This window comes from Dendrobium catenatum, unplaced genomic scaffold (assembly GCF_001605985.2).
Source record: "Dendrobium catenatum unplaced genomic scaffold, ASM160598v2 fragScaff_scaffold_621, whole genome shotgun sequence".
NCBI lineage: Eukaryota > Viridiplantae > Streptophyta > Magnoliopsida > Asparagales > Orchidaceae > Dendrobium > Dendrobium catenatum.
This window is the reverse complement of record NW_021319083.1, coordinates 26,075,216-26,100,382: the sequence shown is the minus strand read 5'-3', so window position 1 is coordinate 26,100,382 and position 25,167 is coordinate 26,075,216. Positions and strand designations below refer to the sequence as shown.

Here is a 25,167-nt window from a genome sequence, read left to right as displayed (position 1 = left end):
CCAGACATCTACGCAAATGATAAGAAAAATATCAGCAGAAATCTAGGGTTTAGGGTACACTAATCGTTTTTTCTTTATTGGAAGTTTAGTTTTATGATTTAAAGTTCCAAAGTATTTATTATAAAACGTTAGGATTTGTCTTTAACTTATACGCAGAAAATAAGCGACATTTACGCAGAATATACACATTGTATACAAAATAAATTAGCAGAAATAACGAATATGGTGTGATAAATATAATCTTTTATAGATACTCGGAATAATTTGATTTTATTTTTTGGTTTCTTCAGCAAATACGCGTTGAATATCATAGAAATACGTAGTTCGTTTTATGTCATTGTAAGAATTTACGCATCTTTCTCTTTGCAGGTGAATCCTCCATGTTGAGCAAAAGAGATTGATGGATTTTTCAGAAATTTTTTTTTGCAGGAAGCTCGGGAGTGCTGGAGCGAATGGAGAGAAATCTGGAATTTCGAAAATGTTAAAATTTTCCGCGTTTTTCATTGTATTTACTGGGCGGGCCATCGGTCTTTTCATCTGCAGTTGGTCCGAAATGACGAACGGGTCGGGCCTTACTTGCCACGTAGACAAACCACGCGTAATGAATTTATTCGCTGCCGAACACATTGCTATGATCAGATTCCACACAGAATAATTTCTCCTCTTCACAACTGTATTCTAGAGCTGCGAACTTTCTTCTTCATTTTTAATCTAATCCTTTCAACACCTCGTCATACGGCAGGATGCCTCACTCTTGCAAACTCATTACTCTACTGGTGTTCCTATAAAAGCTCAGCCTAACATTCTCTGAGTTGATATCTCCCTATAAATAATTAAATATAATTGGATTTGATAAAGCGTAGACGATCGAGTTCTAATGCTAGGGTTTCGAAGCCAAAGGCTAACCTTCATCGTGGCCACGGCGCTGCTCGCGGCCGTGGTGTCCATCGCGGTTGTCGGGGGGTTTTTCGAGCCCTTCAATGTCACCTATGATCACAGAGCTCTTATCATCGGTGGCAAGCGACGGATGCTCATCTCCGCCGGAGTTCACTATCCGCGGGCTACCCCCGAGGTTTTGTTTTTTCATGCCACGCGTTCTTTATAAGGATTATTTTCTCTTGCAACAATCCTTAAGTTTTATTGCTGACTTGAGTCGGCTTGAGTGCTAGTTTTCTAATAAACAAGTTGCAATTTTTGGAGCCATAAAGTGGTCTGTGATCAGTTTTAGGGGCTGTTTGGCAACAAGTGGGATTTAACTGTAGTGGGATTTAATAAATCCTGCAAATCCGGATTTAGTAAAACCGAAATGTGTTAAATTTTGAAAACTGTTTGGTCTGCTAAATGTTAAATCCTGTTAAATCATGAGAAATTATTTGGTAACATATATCAGGATTTATGGTGGTTAGGAATTTAAATTTAAAGTAGATATTTATGAAATCAATATTATTACATAAAACATAATAAAACCAATTTTAGTTCATATAAAATGATCGAAAATTTAATAAAAAACAAATTACAAAATAGCATGGATGAAAATGACAGTTGAAGTATTAAATAAGCTAATTGTATTAATAGTTAATTACTAATTATATCATTAATTAATCAATTAAATTAAATTAGATAATTAATTTATGCACTGATTATACTATTAATTAATTAATTAATTATGTAAATTATATTAATTAAGTTAATTAATAATAACTTTGAGGCATCTAGGGTTTGCCTTTCATTTTTTTTTTCGTCGTTGTTGTTCGGCTTCGTTGCTTCATAGGAGGTGTAGAGATTGCGCGTGTCACTACTTCGGCTACTTCGTGGCTGTTCGACTTCGCTCCTTCGACGACTTTCCCTTCCTGTCAGGTCGGAAGTTACGATATTTTGATCGGAAGCAACAACGGGAGCTTGTTGGCTGTGAAGGTTCTCCCTTTCGCGCGCTTCATCGACTACTGTTGAGCTTCGGTGACACGGGCGCCGCCGATAAGTCTTCCGCCACTCTTTAAATCCCATTAAATCCACCGAACCGATGGATTTAGTAAATCCGGGATTTATTGAATCCAGGGATTTAACGCGCGATGTAAACTGTTTGGCTGGATTTAGCGTAAATCTGATTTAAATCCGACGATAAATCCGATACCAAACAGCCCCTTAAGTGGTACAAAGCTTTAGCAAGGGAGGGGAGTAATGTTGGATGCATTTCACGATTTTGGATTCATGTATCTAGGAAATATAATATATAAGTATGGTGAGGCGGTGTTGTTGGATTCAAATGTGTCTTTGTGTGTATTAAGATCTTACTATCAATCATAGTTTGAGCTTAAATAAAGAAGATAGATCTTGAGAGAAAAGCTCTAAGAATCTTACTAGATTTCAATGTTAGAAAGTATAAGAATGATGTAACATGAGCATGCTTTAAACATCCCCCTTGATTTTTCATTTATAGGTTTAGGTCAAGTTTCAATGCTACAAAAATGTTTACAATTAAGAAATATAATATCTCAAGGCGCCTGTCTTGAGCTTATCTTGTGAGGCGTACGTCTCATTTGGGCTGAGGCATGCCTTGCCTCACTATCATGAGGCATACAACTTATCAAATTTATTATTATTTTTATAGAAGCTTAAACCTAAAGCTAAATCTACCTCGTCATTTCTTTGTTATTGTTTGGATTTGCCTACATTTTTTGTCCTTGCCCTCATAACATAGCCCTAGGCCCTTCTAAAATTTGATTTTCCTCTTGCGTTGATACTTCAACTTGGTGTGAAGTAGAATTCTGAAAGAGTTGCTTAAGAAAGCTTCTCCAACTCCTTCGATGACATCATTGTTGCTATTTGATCAGAAGTCGGGATAGGTGCTTGCTGTGAAGGTAACCTAATTTTCTCCTCTTTCGTGTGCTTCTTCTTGCAAATCCGTGGAAATATAGAATTTATGAAATATGGGATTTAGGATAAAAATGTTGAAAATGTCGTGAGTGGAGCTTAGACTTACTGTGAGATTTAACTTTGCATTTTTTGGCGTTTGGCATGATTTAGCTTCTCCATTTATTCGTTGCTGGTTGAGTTTACTTGCTTCTTTGCCATCTTCTCTGCCTCATTTTTGACATTGTTGTTTGAGTTTTCCTATTTGATGATGTTCGCTTGCTCTCTTACTGCAAAGGTAATGATCTCGCCCCTTTTTCTTGCTATGATTAGAAAATTTCGAGAGCCATTGTAATCTCTTTTTACAAGTATAAAGTACCAACTAAAAATAGAGAGTTCAAGTACCTATCTCAACTTCTACTATTTTTTTATATATTTTGGCAAGGCGAATCCCTATGATGAAACATACCAACAATGTTCAGGAAAAAAAAGCTTTTATGTTGTTCGGTGATTAATCCTTTTACATTCATGGCCTTCACTATATAGCTTATGGTACAATTATAATAGCACATTAAACACTAGAAGGCTAAGATTACAAACATAGCGGAAATCTAAATCTTCTTAAATAATATATGACATAATATTCCATGGAGTTAGCTCTATATAATGAGCCTACAGTAGGAATTATGTTTTGTAGACCTTCAATGCTGTGGTGCAAACAGTTTTAACATATTTTATTGTTGAATTTATGTAGTTTCTCCTCTACTTGTGTATATTATTCACTGTTTAACTCGTTGCCTTGAGTTAGCAACTTGTGTATATTCTTCTGATCTCCCCAAAGCTTGCATGCATTTTAATTTTTCTACAAAATCAAATACTTGAACACAAAATTTCACACGCGCTTCTAGTAGCTAGGTGCTACTTGTGCAACAGGTTCATCCTACTATTCGAGTGATTTAGGGCTGTTATGTTGCTAGATTTTTCTTAGAAAACTGGACTTGAATTTTAATTTTTAAACTTCAAATCATTATTATTAACTTGATTTTTTTTGTTCTTAACTTGTTATTACAAAGGCTTGATGTTGTTGTGGTGTTGTTGTTGAACTTGTTATTATAGGGTTTTATAGAGGATGGTTAGATACAAAGGTAAAATCATATTAGGTCATAGGGAGGGCATGGTGTGGAAACATAGATGTCATGTTAATGTGGGAGGCGGTGACAAGATGTATGTGTATTTCAAATGTAATTATTATGAGAAGGTTGTGAAAAGTGGTGTTATTAGGATGAATGAGCACTTATCTAGAGTACACAAGAATGCCTTATCTTGTGCCAAAGTGTTTGATACCGTTGTGGACCTCAAAATCAAGGTCAACAACCGTGAGGGAGGGGTTTAAAACATATATGAATAAGTCAATAATGTCAAGGCATTTGGGTCAGAAATAGTTTAATAACATAATCGATGTTGACTCGAACTACGAGAGCGCGTTTAGTGACCAGGATTCATCTTTCACATTATAACCCATGTCCTCTAGGAGTGCAAGGGGTTCCTTGGATTAGTACACAACGAATATAGTAGAGGATAGATAGGAAGACAAACCTTTTACATGGTAAAACCTAACCCAAAGAATGCTAAGTTGGTACAGATAAGGATGTGCATGAGTATAAGTGGATTTTTTAATGAGAATGCTATCCTCTTTAATGTTGCAACCTCCCCTTTTTATTATAACATGATCCATTTAGTTGGAGCATTTGGGTGAGGTTTGAAACCTCCATTCATATATATTTGAGGACATAGATTTTGAAGGAGTTGATAAATACTTGGAAAAACATTTAGGAAATTAAAAGGACTTTGAGCCATATAGAGTTTTCTATCTTGTCTAATGGATTTTTTGATATAAAGAGTAGAAAATTGATAAATATACTAATCAATAACCCTTATGACATAGTATTCTTGAAGTCCATTGATGCATCTGATTAAGTAAAAGATGTTGGTTTATTTTTGGAATGCTTGATGATCTTATTGAGGAGATTGGGGAGCACTTGATATCTCTGGTGATAACATATAATGCTAGTGCTTATAAGGTTGCAGGGGCAAAATTATGAAGAAGAAGAAGCATTTATATTAGTCTCCTTGTGCTGTACATTATATTGGCCTAATCTTTGAAAAATTTGGGGAATATAAGAATGCACTGAAAAAAGTTAAAAGATAAATAACTTTTTGTATAATTATTCTTACATTTTGACATTTATGAGAAAATAAAAAAAAAAACATAGGCTTGCAACAATAAATTTTGTCACTGTTTATTTGACTTTGTAGAGCATGTTGGAGGTAAGATAGCCTTTGGAGATTATGTTAACCTCAATACACTGGTTGAGTTGTGCTTGGACAATACAATCTATGAAGTAATAAGTTTGAAAGATTATTTAAAATAGCATATTGATGGGAACTAGCAAATTAAAAGCCAAATGGAGAAGAATAAAGAAAGTAGAACACGACTCGATTCAAAATTTTAATAAGCAAGTCACCAAATATCATTAATCAAATTGAAATTGTTTTATAATAAGAAAGAAAACCAAAACAAACTACCCTCAGAACAATCAACTAGTGGTCACTTCACATGCATCGATAAAATAGGTAAATAGAATGCTTAAGAACATGCAAACTTGAGGTCCACCATAGCTATTTTGAACTAAACCAATGTCTGCCTCAACTCCTCCGGCATATCCCAACAAAGCTTGCCAACCAACACCACTCTCAATTTTTTTAGAAGAAAGATACAATGGGGTGGATACTTGTGGAGAGAAGAAAATGATTAGAAGTCTTGGAAGAAGCAACAAGAAGTGAAGAAGTAGCTCTCTATATTTCTCCATCAAACCTCTCAATAAATGTATGGCTTCCATAGTAGACCTACCCGACATGAATCCAAATTGATTTTGAGAAACATTAGTATCACGTCGCAACCTACGCTCCATAACTCGCTCCCATAGTTTTAAAGTATGACATATTAACTTAATTCCTCTATAATTCGCACACTCATGTGCATCACCTTTATTCTTAAAAATAGGAATTAACACACTCATTCTCCACTGATCTGACATCTTTTTAGTTTTCAAAACAGTATTAAAAAGTTTAGTAAGCCAAAAAATTCCTACATCTCCTAAGCATTTCCACATCTCTATTGGAATATCATCAGGTTCAACAACTTTTTCATACTTCATTTTTTAAAATCCTCTCTAACTTTGATTTTACTTATACGCTGATAAAAACAAAAATATTTATTTTCATTTAAGGTGATAAAGTCACTAAAGCCAATCTTATCTTCACATTCTTCATTAAAAAGTTTAGCAAAATACCTCATCCATTTTTGTTGAATATCATCTTCTAAGAAAACTAATTTTAGATCTTCATCCTTAATACATTTCACTTGAACTAAATCCTTACTACTCATATCTCTTTGTGTGGCTAACTTATATATATATCTTTCTCCCTCAGTATCTAATCTATTATATAAATCATTAAAAGCTAAGCTCTTTGCATCGCAAATAGCTTTCTTAGATTCCTTACGAGCCTCTTTATAGCTTTCCCAATTATCACAATTTTTACATCTAAATTAATTTTTATAACAAATCTTATTATTTTTTTTCTTTTCTTGCACATTTGGATTCCACCACCAACTATTTTTACTATTAGGAGACTTTCTATTCGAAACTCCAAGCACATCTTTTGCAATATTCTTAATATTACAAGTCACTTTTTCACACATAATATTGGCATCCTCATGCACAGACAGAATCTTAAGATCTAAAATCTTACTCTCAAAAATATTTTTTTAATATTCTTTAAATGCCCCAATCTAATCCTAAAAAATCATTTTACTTTATTTTTATTTTTCGCCCCCTTTATCTTAAAGAATAAGGAAATTATTGATTGATCATCTTTATAATCCAAGTATGATGACTGCCTCAGTTTTCTTGTTTTGGCACATTTCTGTTTACTTTTAATTCCATATATATATACTGGGCTATGATTTGCATTTTTTGATATGTATATTCCTTCTGTTGGGTAGTCTGACATGTCCTTCATATGTCAGATGTGGCCTGGTATAATTCTTAAGTGCAAGGAAGGCGGAGCTGATGTAATACAAACATATGTATTTTGGAATGGGCACGAGCCTGTTAGAGGTCAGGTATCAGACAATTAATCTTTTTTGGATTATATCTTATCCTCATTTTTAAAAAAAAACAAAAAAAACTCATTTTGCTTGTTTGCAGTACTATTTTGAAGGAAGGTATGATCTTGTTAAGTTTGTGAAACTGGTTGGTTCAAGCGGACTTTACTTTCATCTTCGCATTGGTCCCTATGCATGTGCTGAGTGGAACTTCGGGTCATTCTCCCTCTCATTAATTCTTTTGGAAATTAGGATATTTAATCAAAAAGAAGTTTGGGCATTTTATCTTGTTAGATTCCTATATTGGTACTTTAATCAGTACAACTGAAAAAGTTATTCTTATGATAGATGACAATACGATTTTATTGTTATAGCTATTATTTTTTAGAATGCAAATTGGTCCCAGGCAAACAAGGAGGATTTTTCTTTTGCGAAATTCGCACAAGGATTATAGCAAAATAATTTAAGGGAAAAAAAAGGCATATATATTTCATCAAGCAAATATAACAGAAAGTTATGGCACCACCTTTGTCATTAAGCGACTTTAATAAGACTATAATAAGTGAGTTAATTTACTGAAAGAAGGAAAATAATGCCTTGTAAGAAATGGTTGAATTGAAATTTGTGTTGAGGTGATCATTTTTAGCTTATTAAATTCCTTTTACAAGCAGATTTTACCTTGGCACATGGATACATACACTACCTTCATTTAGAAACATGGCTACCTATAAATGTATGCACATAATTATAACATCCTTATCCCTTCGTATAGTAGCAGTGCTAACACTTACTTTTTTATTTTATACTAGTATAATTGCATGAGCATTAAATGCATGTTAAAAAATTTAAAAATTAAATAATATTATAAAATTTAAATATTATTTAATTAATTCTAATTTTTTTTTGAAGATATCAAATCAATAAATTTATCATTATAAGTAATTGGAATAATAATTATATTGTCAATCGAGAACAAATGTATTTAAGGTTTTAATAAAATAGTAATAACAATAGTAATAGATTGATCAAAATTCTAGTAAGATATGACATCAACCATAATTGAAAAATAATTGGGCAAGAGGTTTATGGAGAATAAAAGTGTTAGCATAATAACTTAATTATTGTGTAATTAAATAATTTCTTCTAATGTATTGCACATAAAATCTTAATTGAATGTGATTTGAACTATCAAATGATATGATTGTTCGATAGGTAAGGCTCCTGCAAGATGATTTTTGTAATTTTGGATAAGCCTTAAAGCACTCAATGTATTTATGGAAATTTGTTCTTCGAGAGTGGCAATATGAAGAAGGATCCTCAAATTGGAGAGATTATTCTGTGCAGACACCCGACGAGAGAACCGTCCGGTTCACATTCTGGTACCGAGCGGTACTGAGTACCGAGTACCGCTCGATATAAGCTCGGTACCGGACGTGCCGCATTTTCATTGGGGGATGGGGTGGAATCCGGATAGAATAATTTTTCCTCAAATTGTACTATTTACTAATAATTCCATGTAAAGTGTCAATCCATATCTCAATAGCCAATGGAGCCGAAACATCTATTACAACAAGAACATGGAACAAACAATTGTGTGAATCTATCGATAACATATGTTACTTCTATTGGTTTATCTATAAATTATCTCTATAGGTAAATTATTGATTGGTTGATGAAATGAATAATGAGGAAATATTACCTAAATTGGGTTTATAGTAGGCTTTGTGAGGGGATCAAATAATGGAGGCCACTTCATCATATGCATCAAAATATTATTCATATAACATTAGCGGTGAGAAAAAGCCTTGAATTATTTGGTTAGATGGATAGTTTGATACATAGTGATGATGATGAAGAAGTCCAATAGAGAAATCTCCAACAACAACAACAACAACAACAATTACAACAACATCAAGCCTTTATCCTACTGCATGAGGTTGGCTACATGAATCCTTTTTTCTTATTGTGTTCAGTTAAGAGTCAAATTATAATTTAAATCTAATAAAGAAAGATCATTTCTAATATTTTCTAACCATGTCTTTTTAGATATACCTCAACCTTTCTTAACATAAGACAAATCTAATACATCTACTCTCTTAAGCGGGTCATCGGATGATCGCCTTTTTTATGTGACCAAACAATCTAAGGAGACTCTCTCTAATCTTATCTTCCACTTGAGCTACTCCATCTTTTTTACATATATGCTTGTTTTGTATTTTCTCTAAGAGTAAAGCCACTCACCCACTTGAGCATCCCCATCTTTGCAATGCTATAATTAATATCATGCTTCTCTTTTAATGGCCAATATTCTGCACCATAAAGCATTGCAGGTCTCACCACCACCTTATAGAATTTTCTCTTAAGTTTGAGGGGACTTTTCTATCACACAACAAGTTATATGCATTCTTCCACTTCAACAATCCTACTTGCATTCTACTAATAATGCCCCCATCTATTTCACCTTCGCTCTGAACAATTGACTCAAGATATCTAAAACAAATACTCTTATTAATGACTAGTTCGCCCAAAGTCACAACTCCCCCTGTGGATCTATTACTACTAAAATTATACTTTATATATTCGATTTTAGATCTACTCAAATGAAAACCTTTAGACTCTATGGTTGTCCTCCATAATTCAAGTATACCTTCAACTCCCTCTCTAGTCTTATAAACAAGAAGAATATCATCAAAAAAAGCATACACTAGGGTACAACCTCTTGTAAATGTCCAATGAGAACATCCATGACTAAAGCAAAAAAGATATGAGCTTAAGACTCATCCTTGATGTAATCCAATTGAAATAGGAAAATACTTGATCAAATCACCTTATGTTTGAACACAACTAACAACTTCTGCCTACATATTTTTAATGACTTGAATATAAGTATTATTAATCCCTTTTCTTTCCAAGAACTTTCAATAGCATTATCAAATAGAGAAATCTCCAATAAGATATAAATTAGACTTGAAAGCATGAATACTTATAAAATTCGGGCGGCTAAAGGCATAGTTTTCAATTAAAATGTAGCGAAATGTTACTGCCATATCCGAAATTTTATTCTTAAGAAAAAAAATGAGAGTTAATATATAATGGTAGCTAATTGGTGACTAAATCTTAGTAAAATTCAAGCCATGTTGAAGGAATGGACCAATCTTGGTAGATGGAGTGGTGTCGAGAGCCCCTCTTCCTAGCAACATTAGCAAAAGAAAAAAGTGGGAACAATAGGCTTTGTTGCAGGAGCATTTGCAGCATAATTTATCTTGATTGTAGAAATTGAATGACAATGACATTGTGAGACCAATAGAAGAGTATCCCATGGAAGAATCAACATCTAATAGAGCAAGACCAGGGAACCCGAAACTGGGATCAAAGGAATCGCGCCAACGTGAGATCATAGTGTGATGCTGGAAGAGAAGAATCATGATAGACATATCATGAAGGAGGTGAAAATCAATGGGAAGCCTTAGGAAGTAAAATGGAAGTTAAACTCCACATTAAAAAAGATAGGGAGGTGGGGATGTGATGCCATCGAAGACAACAATGACACAAGAAATGGTCTGACATATGTTTGAGTTTTAAACGTGCTTTGGTAATGCTGGATAGGTAGTCATGAGGGAGCAACAAAAAAAAAAAGAAAGAGAGCCATGAGGGTAACAAGGTGAGCCCCGCGAGGTGCTAGAGATAGAGAGAGAGTGCCTTGGGGCATGTGGTTTAGGACAATGACACAGGCATGTGAGTGGGTGTGGCGAGATGTGATGCAACGAGAGAACAGGAGGGCATGATAAGAGGCCATGGGCATGGCGAGTAGCATGCGGTCTAGGTACATGATGAGTCACCTTGTGAGGGGAGTATGATGGGATGCGGTAAGTTGCAGGGTACGACAATCAAATGTAGTGAGCTGCAACATGAGGCAAATGTGAGAGGTCGAGAGGTATGAAACTTTGTAAGAGGTGGGATTTGATTTAGGGTTTGTTGGAGTGCTGCCATATCCTGCCTCTCGTTGTCCCATTTGACCACAACTCCAACACAAATAAATTTGGTTATAAAACAAATTATTGATTACTTATTACTTGCATAAATAATATCATATATTTGTGTATCCTGCTATGCATTTCTATTAACAAATATTTATGTTATGCATATTCATGTAGCACATCAAATGTCGCATATGCAAGCATCCAAATAAGCCTACATAACCATCTAAATTGACCAAGAAGGATGTATTAGCATGTAAGAACAAATATTATGTAAATAAATATACGTGCTGAAAGCAAGAGAAAATTGAGAAAGATTTTTTGTATTGATACAATGCAGAAATCTACCATTTGAATAGTTGTAGTAATAGCTTTAGGTTAAGCCTATAATAGAAAGAGGGAGTAGGTGTGATACAGAAAATCTTTTTATAATTACAAGTACAATAAGGAGAAAGGAACGTACAGATACAATTTTTTTAGTGTTCAATGAATTTGCTGCATGTATAGTTCAGTTGTAAAGAAACTATGAGTGTCCATGATCTATATTTTGGGACCTTGGCCAAAATATTAGAAAGGTGAAATGGGATGCCTGAAAGATATTTTCCTTTTGAGTTGAGTGTAGACAACTGGTATATATGTTCAGTAAAGATGTGGTTCAAACGCTAAAGTGACGGCATATCTATCCTGGACTGCTACAGGTACATGTACACTAAAACCTTGTTAGAAAGGATCATGTTTTTAATTTTTGCCAATAGATGAATTTAGCAATTCCTATGAACAGAAGTATTTTCTGTATACATGCTATACTTATTTACTGGGATTCATTGCTTCCACTTCTAGCATGCTTATCATTAATAAAATTAAGATATTTCCTCATCAATTGCTTATGCATATTATGATCTCTTTTTTTGTTTATTAAATGAGAAAATGATCAAAACGGTCTCTAGACTCTTTTATGAAAGATCAAAGCAGTTTCTAACTATATTAAATGATCATTTTGGTCCCTCTACTCTTTAAAGAGGAAATAAAATATTCCTAACAAGGGACTAATTTAGTTCTTTTTAAAGGATTTGAACGACCAAAATGATCCTTTAATATAGTTAGTGATCATTTTGATTATTCATAAAAGTTAATGGATCATTTTGATCCTATTTTGTTTATTAATTACATTAATATCAGCCGTCCCTTTACACATGATTCCACGGCTAGGATGGGAACCTATGAGAGGCTTACTTGGATCTTGCCGATCTCTGTTAAATCCTAGCCGTCTCTTGACGCTTGATCATATGGCCAGGATGGGAATCCATGTGAGGCTAACCTAGAACACATCGATATCCTTCTATATTTGAGTGGTTGATTTAGGAAGGATTATATTAAAGCAATTATGCATGATTATGTAGTTATTTGTTTCTTTATTAAGACATTGTATATATCTATAAATATGGATACTTTTGTATAATTAAATTAAACTTTTCTCTCTCTAATTTTTTGAATTAAATGTGGTATAAGAGCATTCATTACCTTGGTCGAAATTCTGAGTTTTTTCTGTCGGACTTTTTGAATGGAAGGCACGACCCTTCAGAAACGAAAGGGAGTGTATTTTGGTTTGTTTGTTCATGCATATGTCCATCTAAGAGGGGGAGAGTGCCTCATCCCGTGGTCTCTTCATTTGATGGAGAGAGACGAAAGTCTAGTGCGTCTCATCTGGAGGATTCGAGCGAGAACCCCGTGGTCTCTACATTCAATTGAGAGAGACGAACGTCTCGTAAACCCCTCTCGTATGCGTGCGACCAAACGGGACAGGAGAGGCGTGCAACCAGAAGATTCTGCACGTGTTCCTGGGAGCTCATTGATCGAGATTGTGCTAAATGTTGTTCTTGAGTTCTTCTTCCGACTCGTGTACGTCCTAAGTAGTCGAACAAGTAAGAGGGCTTCCCCTTTCAGTCTTCTGCGTGTGGCTAGAGAAGGCACACGAGACCCCTACTTGGGGGTTGAACTGAAAAAAAAAGTGGATCAAGAGATGGAGCAAGCAGGAACTGCGTACGTGTGTGCCTAAGAAGGGACGACCTACCCTCATGCGTGTGCTGGAGTCAAACCGAGCAAGGAACAAACGGTTGAAGAGCTATTGTACATGCCATCAAATCCTCCACTCGAAGAGCCCCTCCTTGCCCCAAATCACGATCGCTTCTGCATGTTCTTGATCTGCTACCTTCAGATCTGTGAGATGTACAAGAAGGCCGAAACCTCCTTTTGAATAGCAAAAGAAGTGAACCTCTCTCAAGATCTCCACCAATATTTGGACCAATCCCTCAAATCGGGCGAACGCCACTTCGTAATCCATGCTCTCTCCTTCTTCACTGTCGTTGACAGAATTGTTATTGAGAACCTTGTCGGTCAAATTTGGACTAAAGTCAATTTATTTGATTCGAAGCTCGCTTAAGGAATGGTCATGATATATGGAGTTTCCTAGACGATGCACGCTATGGGGAAGAAGATGGCTTTCTTGGTGGTAAGGTAGTTCACTTCTATGGTCCAGTGTGTGCTTACGGTGACTGAAGAGTTGGTGAGCACACAGATGGTGAAGTACACTACTTCTCTAGGGAGTTGATTGTGGATATCGAGGGTGAGGCTACATAAAGATTAGAAGCACTTTATCCTACCCTGAAGGAGCTAGGGCTTACTGGTTCTCCAGGTTCCCACCACCGGCCTTGATTGCCAGAATTTTTAGGAATACAGGTTTCCACCATCGGCCTTCATTGCCGGAATTTTGGTGAATCTAGATTCTCACCACTGACCTTCATTGTCGGAATTATGAGGAATACCTATTTTTTTACCGGCCTTCATTTTTATAATTTTGAGTAATACAGGTTCCCACTACCGGCCTTCATTGTCGGAATTTTGAGGAATACATGTTCCATCCAAGTCTGAGGAGAGATCAAGCTGGAGGGCACCTCTTGCATGTGATGTCCAGAGTCGACCGAGCAGAACAGAGCGCAGGACCTCGTCCCGTGTGTGTTTGGAAAGAGCCGAGAGTTCTCTCTCATGCGGGGTCAGGGACAAGCAAGAGTGCAAGACCTGCACTATCTCTTACGATCAAACCCAAGTGATCAGAGGCTTTGCATGCACCTATATTGGCTTATCGAACAGGAGTTTGTTCAGGTGGAGTCGGATGACCTGTGAAGTAGGAGATCTCTACGTGTTGAGTGCTGAGTCGCTTGAGTTATGTATTTCTGCTCATGTCCTTGAAGCTTGCCGCAACCCTAAAAAATAAAGTTTTTTTCCTTTTTTGTTGTCATGCTTTCATTGTCGGCCTTCCTTGAGAACCGAGAGGGAGATGGACCCGAACTATAATTAATCCACTTTCTCTGCTTTCCCACCACCGACCTTTATTTCCATTTTCAATATCTTGAGGGCTATTGTCCAGCACAACCTTCATTGTTGCCCCACACCTTGCAGGCTTTGATGGATATAGCCTTAATCGCTATCATTTGCCGTTGTCGCAGTGTCTGAATCTAACTTCTCCCAAAGTTTTGAATGACTCTATGGTGCATCAATGAACTTGATAATTCTACTTTTGTTCGACTAATCACCAAGCTGGGAATGACAAATATGTATTCCTCAGCTTGTGGGGGAGTATTAAAATCCTAGCCGTTCCTTGACACTTGATCCCATGGCCATGATGAGAATCCGTGGGAGGCTTATCTAGATCATGCCGATCTCTGTTAAATTCCAGTCATCCCTTGACACTTGATCCCATGGCCAGAATGGGAATTCATGTGAGGCTCACCTGAATCACGCCGATCTCCTTCGAAGTTTGGGTGGTTGATTTAGGAAGGATTATATTAAGGAAATTATGCATGATTCTATAGTTAATTTTTTCTTTATTAAGACATTATGTATAGATTTATAAATAGTGATAATTTTGTATAATAAAATTAAGCTTTTCCCTCTCTAATAATTTGAATTTAAAAAAATATTTACTATATGGGTAGTGCTCCTGACTGCAGTCATTTGATGTGCCAGTATTTTATTTGATTATATTTCTGCTATGAATGTAGGGGTTTTCCAGTTTGGTTACGTGACATACATGGTATAGAGTTCCGGACAAACAACGGACCATTCAAGGTACTGTTATTTATTGGAAATAGCTTGTTGTAGACATCTCTTATACAGCATCGTTATTTTATGCATCGGAAATTATGCATGTCCTTCCTGTTTTTATTTTTTTTCTAATTCATTATCTTCTGATGTATTGTGCTTATTTGATTTATTTATGCATTTCTTTCAAAAATTATGCTGTCTTTCTTTTGCAAGGGCACAAATTGTCTGTATATGTTCATGTACTATATAAGGAAGATCTTTAGTGCATTTGGTAATATAAAACCCTTGCGATATCATGCTTTGAAGAATTGAACTCATATACCATCTCTATGAGTGGTGATTTCACTTTTTATGATCCATGAATGTTATTTTACTCAATGTATTCTTATGATGTTGACATCAATAAAGTCCTAATGAAGTGTAGAAATGATTGTAATTGCTATGTGATAAAGCCAAACTGCAATCTTTAGTGGAGGTTCATATTGATGTCCTAGAATGACAACAGCCAAGTGAAGCACCAAATGCATCCATGATCTACCTACCCAAAAGTTTGGCACATCACCCTACCAAATTACAAAACTTGTCAAACTTGTTCAAACTCTATTGAAGATGGGTCACTTTAGTTAGGTGGGTGATGCCAATTAAAATTGTTTGAGCCCAAGACAGCTCGAAACACTTGTATTAATCATGATTGAAAAGATCTGGCGACGCAAAAGCACAGACATTGTGATATCTGAGCGGGTTGCAGATACAGCCTCTCTGTTAGCATTATATCAGTTACGAAGGATGTATATAAGGGCTCTGAGGAATCAGTTTTACAATAAGGGGATCTTATATGTGGTTCCTCCCTATCTGTTGAGTGTATAAATGATTTGGATACCGTATGTGTGGTTACCTGAATCTTGGACTGCCTACGACACACCTTGTTGATATTTGCAAGCTCCCTGTGTCTTGATTCCCTTGTCTACCTCAGTAACCTAGCTGGTCATACTTATCCCATGTTGGAGTTCAGCATGACGTCTTATAAAATACTTTGCAAATTTGCTCATATATATATATATATATATATATATATATATATATATGGTCATAAACAACACTAGCCTTTTCCAATGTGTTGACTTAGCGTATCCTTCTCCCTTCCTATTAAGAGCTGCTTTTGGCATCATCGAGCTGAGTATATGGTACATTCTTTTTATGTAATGCGATCCATAAAGAAGCAGCTATCATAAGAAAAGATGTCTGATGTTGTCTGCAAAAAGAACTTGGACGGGGCATGAATGTCTTTCCTCGAGCTATATATTTGCAGTTTATTTTTAAATTTTTTTGCAAATATTATGTGCCATTCATTATCCTTGATATTAGGTCTAGCGGTAGGAACCAATAAAAGATTATATTGATTAAGTGGCCCGTGTTACCATTTAGCGCTACCCTTGAAGGGAATCCTTTTTCAAATCTGGGAAAATATACTTGTTGTGTGGCTGGTGTTCACGTAAAGAGCTAAGCTATCAAATGCAAGTTTCTTTTCTCTTCTGATCTCCCGTATAAGTTGAATTTCTAACAAGCTGCCGATTCATTTGAGAATGATAAAGCTTTGAAAGTAGGCAAGAAGGTTAGACTAGGAAAAGATAGCTGATAACAATTCGTCCTTACTAATGAAAGAGTGCAAGAGGTTGGCAGTTCAGGTTTTAATTTCCATTTAACAACTGAAAATGAAGTCTGCAGTTTCTACCTTGATGAATTGGAGGTTGAATTGAATTAATTGAGGAATAAGGTTTCCTTAAATGTTTCAATCCTCATTAAGTATCTTGTATAACAATATTGTGCGGACATAGGTATTGAACTTATCCTGCATTTGTCTCATGGCTGACATAGGTACATACCAATCTCTGAATACCTTCACAAACTCCTCCCAGGAGACTTGGCTGCTTGGTCTTCCTCCAAAAGTTTATTCTAACTAACTCCACCACCTTTCAGCCTCGCCATCAAAGGCATAAGCAGCCAATGTCACACTCCTATCCTCTTGGATAGACATGCCCTCCAGTATCTTCTCAATCCGAATCATCCAGTTCTCAGCCTCTATAGGTCTGCCACCTGAAAACAGTAGATGCTTCATATCCTGAAATAGTTTCAGGTTCTTATCCATAGGTCGGCTTCCACTTCCACTGCCACTGCTCTGATTTTGGGAAGTCTTAATCATCCGAGTCATCGCTTCCATCATCTGAGCGAATGACTCCATAGTATTGTTCCTCTGAGGTTTTGCTACTTCTGATAGCTCCCTCCCTTTCTCCATATCAATGCCTTCAGTGGCATTCTGCTCTGGATCCATATTCCTGGGATAAAACACATCAATCATAAGGCAAAATAATTCATAAAATTTCACTTCCTAAATATCCTAAGACTCAATCAATCATACACGAGTAACATTCTACAACATTACAGATAAAGATAAGGAATTACCTAAGTCTGAAAATCAAGCTAAAGACCTTATTGTGGATCTAAAGTAAGGTTCAAAAGAGTTTGAAGAGAGTGGACAAGCCATTGGAGGCAAGCTCAAAGAAATAAATTTGGGCATTAAAGAGGAGCCTAAACCAACATTTCTCAGTACTAATCTCTCACATGATAAAACGAAAGAGCTGAAAATGTTACTTGAGTATAAAGACTTTCCTATGGAATTATACTAAAATGCTTGGATTATCACCAGAGGTATTACATAAGCTTGACTTCGATATGAAAATGACACCTGTCAAATAGGCACCTAGAAGAATATGACTTGAGATTAAAGAATACGTCATTGCTGAAATAAAAAGATTATTAAAGTTCAAATAAAAAGATTATTAAAGTTAGGTTTATTCCAGAAGAAAAATATACTGACTAGATAACTAATATTGTCCTAGTAAGTTAAAAGAATGGTTAGTAAGGTAAAAGAATGGTCAAATCGGTGTTTGCATAGGCTACTGAGATTTGAATAAGGCATGCCCAAAAGATGATTTTTCACTACCCAATGTAGAACTCATGGTTGATAATACATCGAACCATGATGTGTTTTCATTAATGGATGGGTCATCATGTTAAAATCAAATTAAGATGGATCTAGAAGATGAATAACATACGTCATTCCATACTCTGATTAGTATATATTACTACAAGCTTATGCCATTTGGCCTAAACAATGTTAGGACTATCTATCAGAGAATAATGATTCATATTTTCGATGATTTGATTCATGAACATCGAGTGTTATGTTGACGTCTTGATTGTAAAATGTAAAATTCAACATAAATATGTAAATGATCTCAGAATTGTATTCAAAAGAAGTCAAAAATTCAATTTGAAAATAAATCTACTAAAATATGCTTTTGGTGTTTCATTCGAAAATATTTGAGATTTATTATGCGCCATAGTAGAATTGAAATTGCTTCCGTTAAAATTAAAGCAATTGCGGAAATTGAAATTGATCCTGGTAAAATTAAAGCAATTGTGGAAATGCTACCCTGAAAAATTTAAGATAACATCGTTCAATCGGAAGAAGATTGGCGTATATTCGAATGTTTATATCTATAATCTCATAGGTAGATTTCAACCCTTTGCCTAACTAATGAAGAAAAATTCCCCCTTTATATGGAACAATGCTTGTTATGAGGCATTTGATAGCATTAAATAATATTTGCTACATTCTCCAATTGCTGTTGCACCTATCCCAAGAAAACCACTAATTTTATATATAGCAGCTCTTCAGGAATCATTTGGGGCATTGCTAGTAAAAATTAATAAAAATGACAAAGAAAATGCCCTTTGCTACATTTGTCGATGGCTAATAGGGCCATAATCAAGATATTCACCAATCGAAAAGCAATGACTAACATCAATCATTGTTACAAATAAATTATGGCATTATATGCTTGCTTATAAAATAACTTTGATATCTAAAGTGGATCCTTTAAAATTTCTAATGACCAGACTTACTCTTATAGGTCATTTGGCTAGGTGTGTAGTGTTAGTGCAATTTGATATTATATACACTCCACAAAAGGCTATAAAAGGACAAGCCCCAGCCCCCCATCCTTTACTCGCAGACTTTACTTAATGATGAGTTGCTGGATGAGCATATACTCGAAGTGGAAGAAAGAGTGCATCTAAAGGAATGGGAGCTCTATTTTGATAGAGCCATCAATAAAACCCATCAAGCCACCTAACCTTTCAATAGTTCAGGTTGGTATTGGCGTCATATTCGTTACCCTGCAAGGAGGCATACTCCGATACTCTTACAGCTTAATCGAACATTGCACTAACAATGAAGCGAAATATGAAGCTTTATTAACGAGACTTGAGCTTGCAAATAATATGAAAATCTTGAAACTCTACATATATGAAGATTCTCAATTGATAATCAAATAAATTTCATTTACTTTTAAAATTAATAAGCCAGAGTAAATCTCATATCATGAGTATGCTCTGCAACTCTTACGGAAAAATTCTTGAGGTGACCCTTTTTAAAATCGCCCGTGGTGTAAATGGTTCAGCTAATGCATTAGCAAAGCTAGCTAAAGAACTGATAATATAAAAAAATTAATATAATTAAATCACTATAATATCTATGTTATGATAAAAATATTTCTTATTTGGACTTATAATGACTTTTGAAAACATTTATTTGTTAGGGTTAAAATACGGGCTATTTCAATACAATATTGAAGCTCCGAGATGGCAAATTCCTAATGGGAGATTTGTAAATGAGTTTGAAACGATCAACCATACATAGAGAAGAAAACATAAACAATTTAATATGAGCTCGATCTGTTGCCGAGATCACTCTATCCAACTTAATCATAGAAGGGAGATGATTATCCATAAATAAATTAGGTAGCTCGGGGCAACTGAAGGCACCTGTAATATGAATATGTGCCCATCCATGAACGTAATGCCAGGTACCTCAACACTGTGCTGGTGGTGTCCATATTATTCAATGATCTGCCCAAAACCTGATATATCTGTGTAAGGGCTGTTGAAGCCCTTACTTATCACCCAATCTTCTACCTCTATTGGTCTACCACTTGAAAATATCGGAGGCTTCATATCTTGGAACAACTTTAAATTTTATCCATTGAAGAGCTTCCACTACCACCAACCTGGGTCTGAGTGTTCGTAATCATTTAGGTCATTGCCGTCATCATTTATGTAAATGATTCCATAGTAGCATTGATGCTACTACTCGAAGGTTCTGCTACAACTGGTATCTCCCTCCTAATTTCTCCCGTAGTGCCATAAGTGGCATCGTTTTCAGGATTCATGACTGTGAGATAAAACTCAATCAAATAAAATTAGAAGTCTATAACACACATACCCTATACCTTCTCTAACCTATATAATCATCCTATTGAATCTTTCATATTTATCAATATTCTTAAACATTTGCCATGATACCACTTTTGTCACGACCCGGCCCGGTGAGCTCGCATAGGTGAGGCGGGAACGGAGGTCGGACGGTAAACTAAACTATCAAATTTCTAAATCTATATCCATAATATTTGAAAGAGCCACTAAAACAATAAAATTTAAAACAGACAAACATAACCTCAAACAGATTCATATAATTACCTTTCTTCAGGCGCTCCTCTCCTACGGTAAACATTTCTACCCCTTATACTTATTTTGATTTAAGATAATTACCCCTGAAAAATATTAACAACTAATAGTAAGCCAAAGCTCAGTAAGTAAAACTTGACTCTAAACTACAATAATTCAAGGTAAAATGAGTAATATGCTAGATGCCACCTTAACATGTCATAAATTTGCTTCATAAAAACATAACATTAAACATATACATAAATCATAAAATCATATCCTTTCATATTCATTTACATATTCATATCAATATTCTTAACTTCTCATTTCGTATATATTACAATCGTCACAGGAGTCACCATCTAGTACCATAAAGGTACTCATTTACCATTTCGTTTTTCATATCCTTTATCATTTTAACATGCACAAATACAGAGTCCCCAGTTAGTAATATAAGTGGGTGAGCTCTATCAATTCAGCATGCACATATATTCACTAAATATAACAATCATATCATATTCATATAATCTCATTTATCAATAATATTAAACCTTATAATATACCTTATACAGTAATAAGTAAATAAATTAATATGCAAAATATGAAACAATAGAATTAAGTGAAATACAATAAAATGAATTAATTTGTAATAACAATTCAATAAAAACTGAAACGATGCAGTTACCATAATAAAAAAGCATGTTTACTCACATGTATGTTTCCAAGCTTTAATATTTTTCCAAAACCTCAAGCTTTGTTGTAGATCCCAATACTCGTCTTCAGCTTAATTATCAGAAATCTTCAACTGTTCAAATAATATTAATAAGATCTTAAATCTTCAACTTAGAATTCTCAATCCTAAAGCAATATCAATGATTCCTATTCTTTTTATTATGTTCTAATCTCCTTCTAACATTTTTAAAGAGAGTACATTAATATGAAATAACGGAATCTTGATCGGGTCTACCTCTATCCCTTTTAAACGAGACTAAAACTTAAAAATTTGAAAGCTTTGTTAAGTGATTCATCCTTAATCGAGAGTTCTTTCCTACGAAGTACTAGTAATTAACTATGATGTGCTTATAAAAAATAAAAACCTAGATCTAAATAAGCCTTGATACAATTCTTGGGGGAAATATGGTTTGATTAAAACTCAATCTGCCTTAAGGAGAATGAAATCCTAATTTTTAAAAGCGAGATTTGAGCTGAATGCCATTTTTCTTGAGCAAACAATTATTTATGTTTTTTGTTTTTTCATTTCTCATTTTATCTTAAAGCCTATGAATTTGTTATGATTAGATGTTTAAATTTTTGGCCATCACTATAATATAAAACTTTCATTTATATCTTTATAACAATATTCAATGGAGCCTAAGTGTAACCCAACATTATCGTCATTGGACTATATTGAAGTCCTAATGCCTCCATTGGGGTTCCTTTTGTCTAACTTGTGCATATATTATATCATGTCGTTGTCACTCATCACTTAGCATGATATTCCTCAAACTTAGTAATTCTAATCAATTATTTAACTAGTAATTTAATGATTCACGCATTTACATACAAATCATTAATAATATAATGTATATATATAAAGAAAAGAAGGCGGTAAATATCTCGTTTTTCTTTCCAAAATTTTATCAATTAGAGAAGTATATAATTTTAATATACTTAATTTTGAGCTTGAATAGTAAAAACCTGCGTATGGTCATTTACACTTGAATACTCGGTTGTAGATACGCATTCAACAATCTGAAGATTTCTAATGCATTTCATACTTCATTTTACTCACATGCAATTTTAAATGCCGAAAAACAATATTTTTTGCTTTATAAATTAGAATTACATTTCCTACCACCACGATGAGTTGCCTCCCCCATTTACCCCATAATCTTTTATTCTTTTAAATCTCATGCACATCCCAAAATCACAATTGCTACGATTTCTACCTAGTAATATAAAATTTTAATCCTAAATAATATTTTACCTTAAAATGTCCTCTACTCATATAATGCTGCGAACCATCAAATAAAAAGGCGGACGCATTGAGGCGTGTCTCAAGTCGAGGCGTAAGCTTTGCGCGTTGAGGCTTAAGCCTCTAAGTGTTTGGTGGAGCATGCAATTTTTTCTTATGGGGCATACACTTTGGTTCATAATGCCTCTAGGCATTGTCTCAGTTTATATATATATATATACTACCGAGTGATGAAGTCGTATAAGAGTAAAGTATAGGATTAGAGTAACACTTATCTGCTTCGTATTATAACTGAAAGGCGAAAGCAAACTCTGCCGACATTGACAACCACATTTCAGTTGAGTTCGTCGTACCTGGAGGCGAACATAACGATTTATTTCGTTTCGTACCTCTATCTTTCTTCCCGTCGTTTCCTTCATCTTTGATTGTTTTTCATCAACAAGTGATTTGTATGAGAACTGAGGAGGTTTGAAACAACGACTTCAACAACCACCTTCTCGATTTCGATGTACCTCTCCGCAAAGGTAATTGGACCACTTTCAATTATATTCATATAAAGAGAAAAATTCGATTGGCTATAGAATGAATGAACAAGCTACTATATGTTATGTTTAACAAAAAAATTGAAGGTTAGATATCTCAAATTATAGAGGCAAAGAAACACTGATAATGAAATTGACTATTTGCTTGTTGATAATTTACAATCTAATGATGAATATGTTACTCCTAAAAATGCTGATGTTATAAAAATAAGTAAAAACATGGCAATTTGTCTCATCCAAAATTATGAAATCGCTTGATGATTGTTGGAGAATTTTTATATCCTCAAACGGATTGCATATTTTATCTTCGAGTACGACATAAGAACATGACATATTGCCTCGAAGGATAAAAATATCATTTCCTTATGGACTCAATAATAAAATTTACAATTATTAACAGAGATTCCCCCACTCGATGTTTGGTCGAGTGGGGTTTATTTATTTCTGGGGTACAGATGTCCCATAGGGGCAAGCCCCTATTGTTAATTACATCTCAAACTTTGCTTTGGGAAAACTTTTGATTAAACTAGTGGTTTTCTTTTCTTTTTGAAGTCATTTAAACATTGGCTAAAGCTTGATTTTTAAATCCATGAAAGTCTTAGTTAAAGGGTTTTCGACCTTTAGGAATTTCAAGGAGGAATTGATCAACTCAGAATTAGATATTGGAATGAAGGCCAAGAGAGGTGAAGTAAGAGCACTTGATTCTGAGAAGTCTCAGAGGTGCTCAAACTATTATATGTTGGGCTTTATATTTTAGGAATCTAATTTTGGTTTAAGTTGATTTTTTATTAGAAAGTTGGGGCTTACATTCCAACAACACTTATTGAAGGAACTGTCCGAAATGTGAGGGCTTATAGGGTGATTTTGAATCAACCAATGCCTCGGACCCTAGAACTAAGGTGAGGACTATCGATAGGTAGTGCCTCGATCATAAATCTAACGAGTGCAAAGGGACTTGCAAATTACACCTCACATGAGACATAATCTGTCCGATCTCTGGATTTACTGTCTCGCCTAGAAGGGACTACTAGCTAAACCTTCCTAATCATTTTTAAAACCATGTGTCTTAGTCTCAATGCAAATGTAGAGTGGATGGTTGTTTTTTTATTTAAAAGGTAGGACTTATAACTTGGCTTTGAGGCCAAGATGCCTATTTATATGGGTATGCATATGCTGACTTATAAAAAAAAAGACTTTTTGTTATCTAATCCTTAAGTGAGGGCTTTTTATATGCAACATACATTGGGTTATGCATGATTGTTTTAATTTTTGAAAACTTGGCTTCTTGAAAGGGATCAATGCAATTTTCTTTTATTATAAAATCATGGAGCCTAATTTCATTTTTTTTAGGTTGCTTACATTTTAAGGGGTAGAAGATTTATTTTTATTCTAAGAGCCCAACACAACAGAGTCCAGGCCACACCCAAATAAATAAAAGAAGAAACCTAGGAAAGACATGCTATTCTATTGCACACCCAGTAAACAAACAACACATGCTTTTGTATATAAATAAAATGCAATAAATGTAGATAGAATCCAAGTTATTACAGACATGTTTGGCAGCTGAGTTGCCTTCCATTATACAACCCAGCTAAATTTATTACAGACTCTACTTGTCGGGTCTTCAAGCTTTTCAAGAAGGTCTTTGGGCTTCATCTCCAAAAAGGTGCATCCTTTATATTTCGCTCCCTTCTTTTGCTCCAAACCCACACAAGTTTTACATCCTACTTCTATCAAATACATGTCACGACCCGGCCCGGTTAGCTCGTAGATACGAGGCGGGAACGAGATCGGACATGTAATATAATTTAACTAATCATTCTTCAAACAAATAAAACCATTCATTGAAATCTTCAAAAAAAACAAAAAACGCCTCTAAACCTTTTCTAATTTCATTCCAAAAAGAGTTTTCAAAATATACAAGATGGCTAACTTCAATCTAAACATGCTAGAAAAAAATATATAAGTACAACAAGTAAAACTACTAAA

The 25,167-nt window shown here is 34.8% G+C and overlaps 1 protein-coding gene across 4 annotated transcripts in view; it reads left to right on the top strand.

Moving 5' to 3' along the window:
* Positions 1 to 725: 725 nt before the first annotated feature.
* The window catches only part of LOC110113466 (beta-galactosidase 9), a 178,780-nt gene continuing 154,338 nt past the window's right edge, over positions 726 to 25,167 (top strand). The window contains exons 1-4 of one of the 4 annotated variants that reach the window (XM_028695278.1): positions 726 to 1,072; positions 6,941 to 7,036; positions 7,122 to 7,234; positions 15,054 to 15,120. In XM_028695278.1, coding sequence (XP_028551111.1) covers positions 878 to 1,072; positions 6,941 to 7,036; positions 7,122 to 7,234; positions 15,054 to 15,120 — 471 coding nt within the window. In that variant the 5' untranslated portion in view covers positions 726 to 877. Of the gene's footprint in view, positions 1,073 to 6,940; positions 7,037 to 7,121; positions 7,235 to 15,053; positions 15,121 to 25,167 lie in introns of those variants that run through there. The other 3 variants (XM_028695277.1, XM_028695280.1, XM_028695279.1) reach the window with 3 other exon arrangements.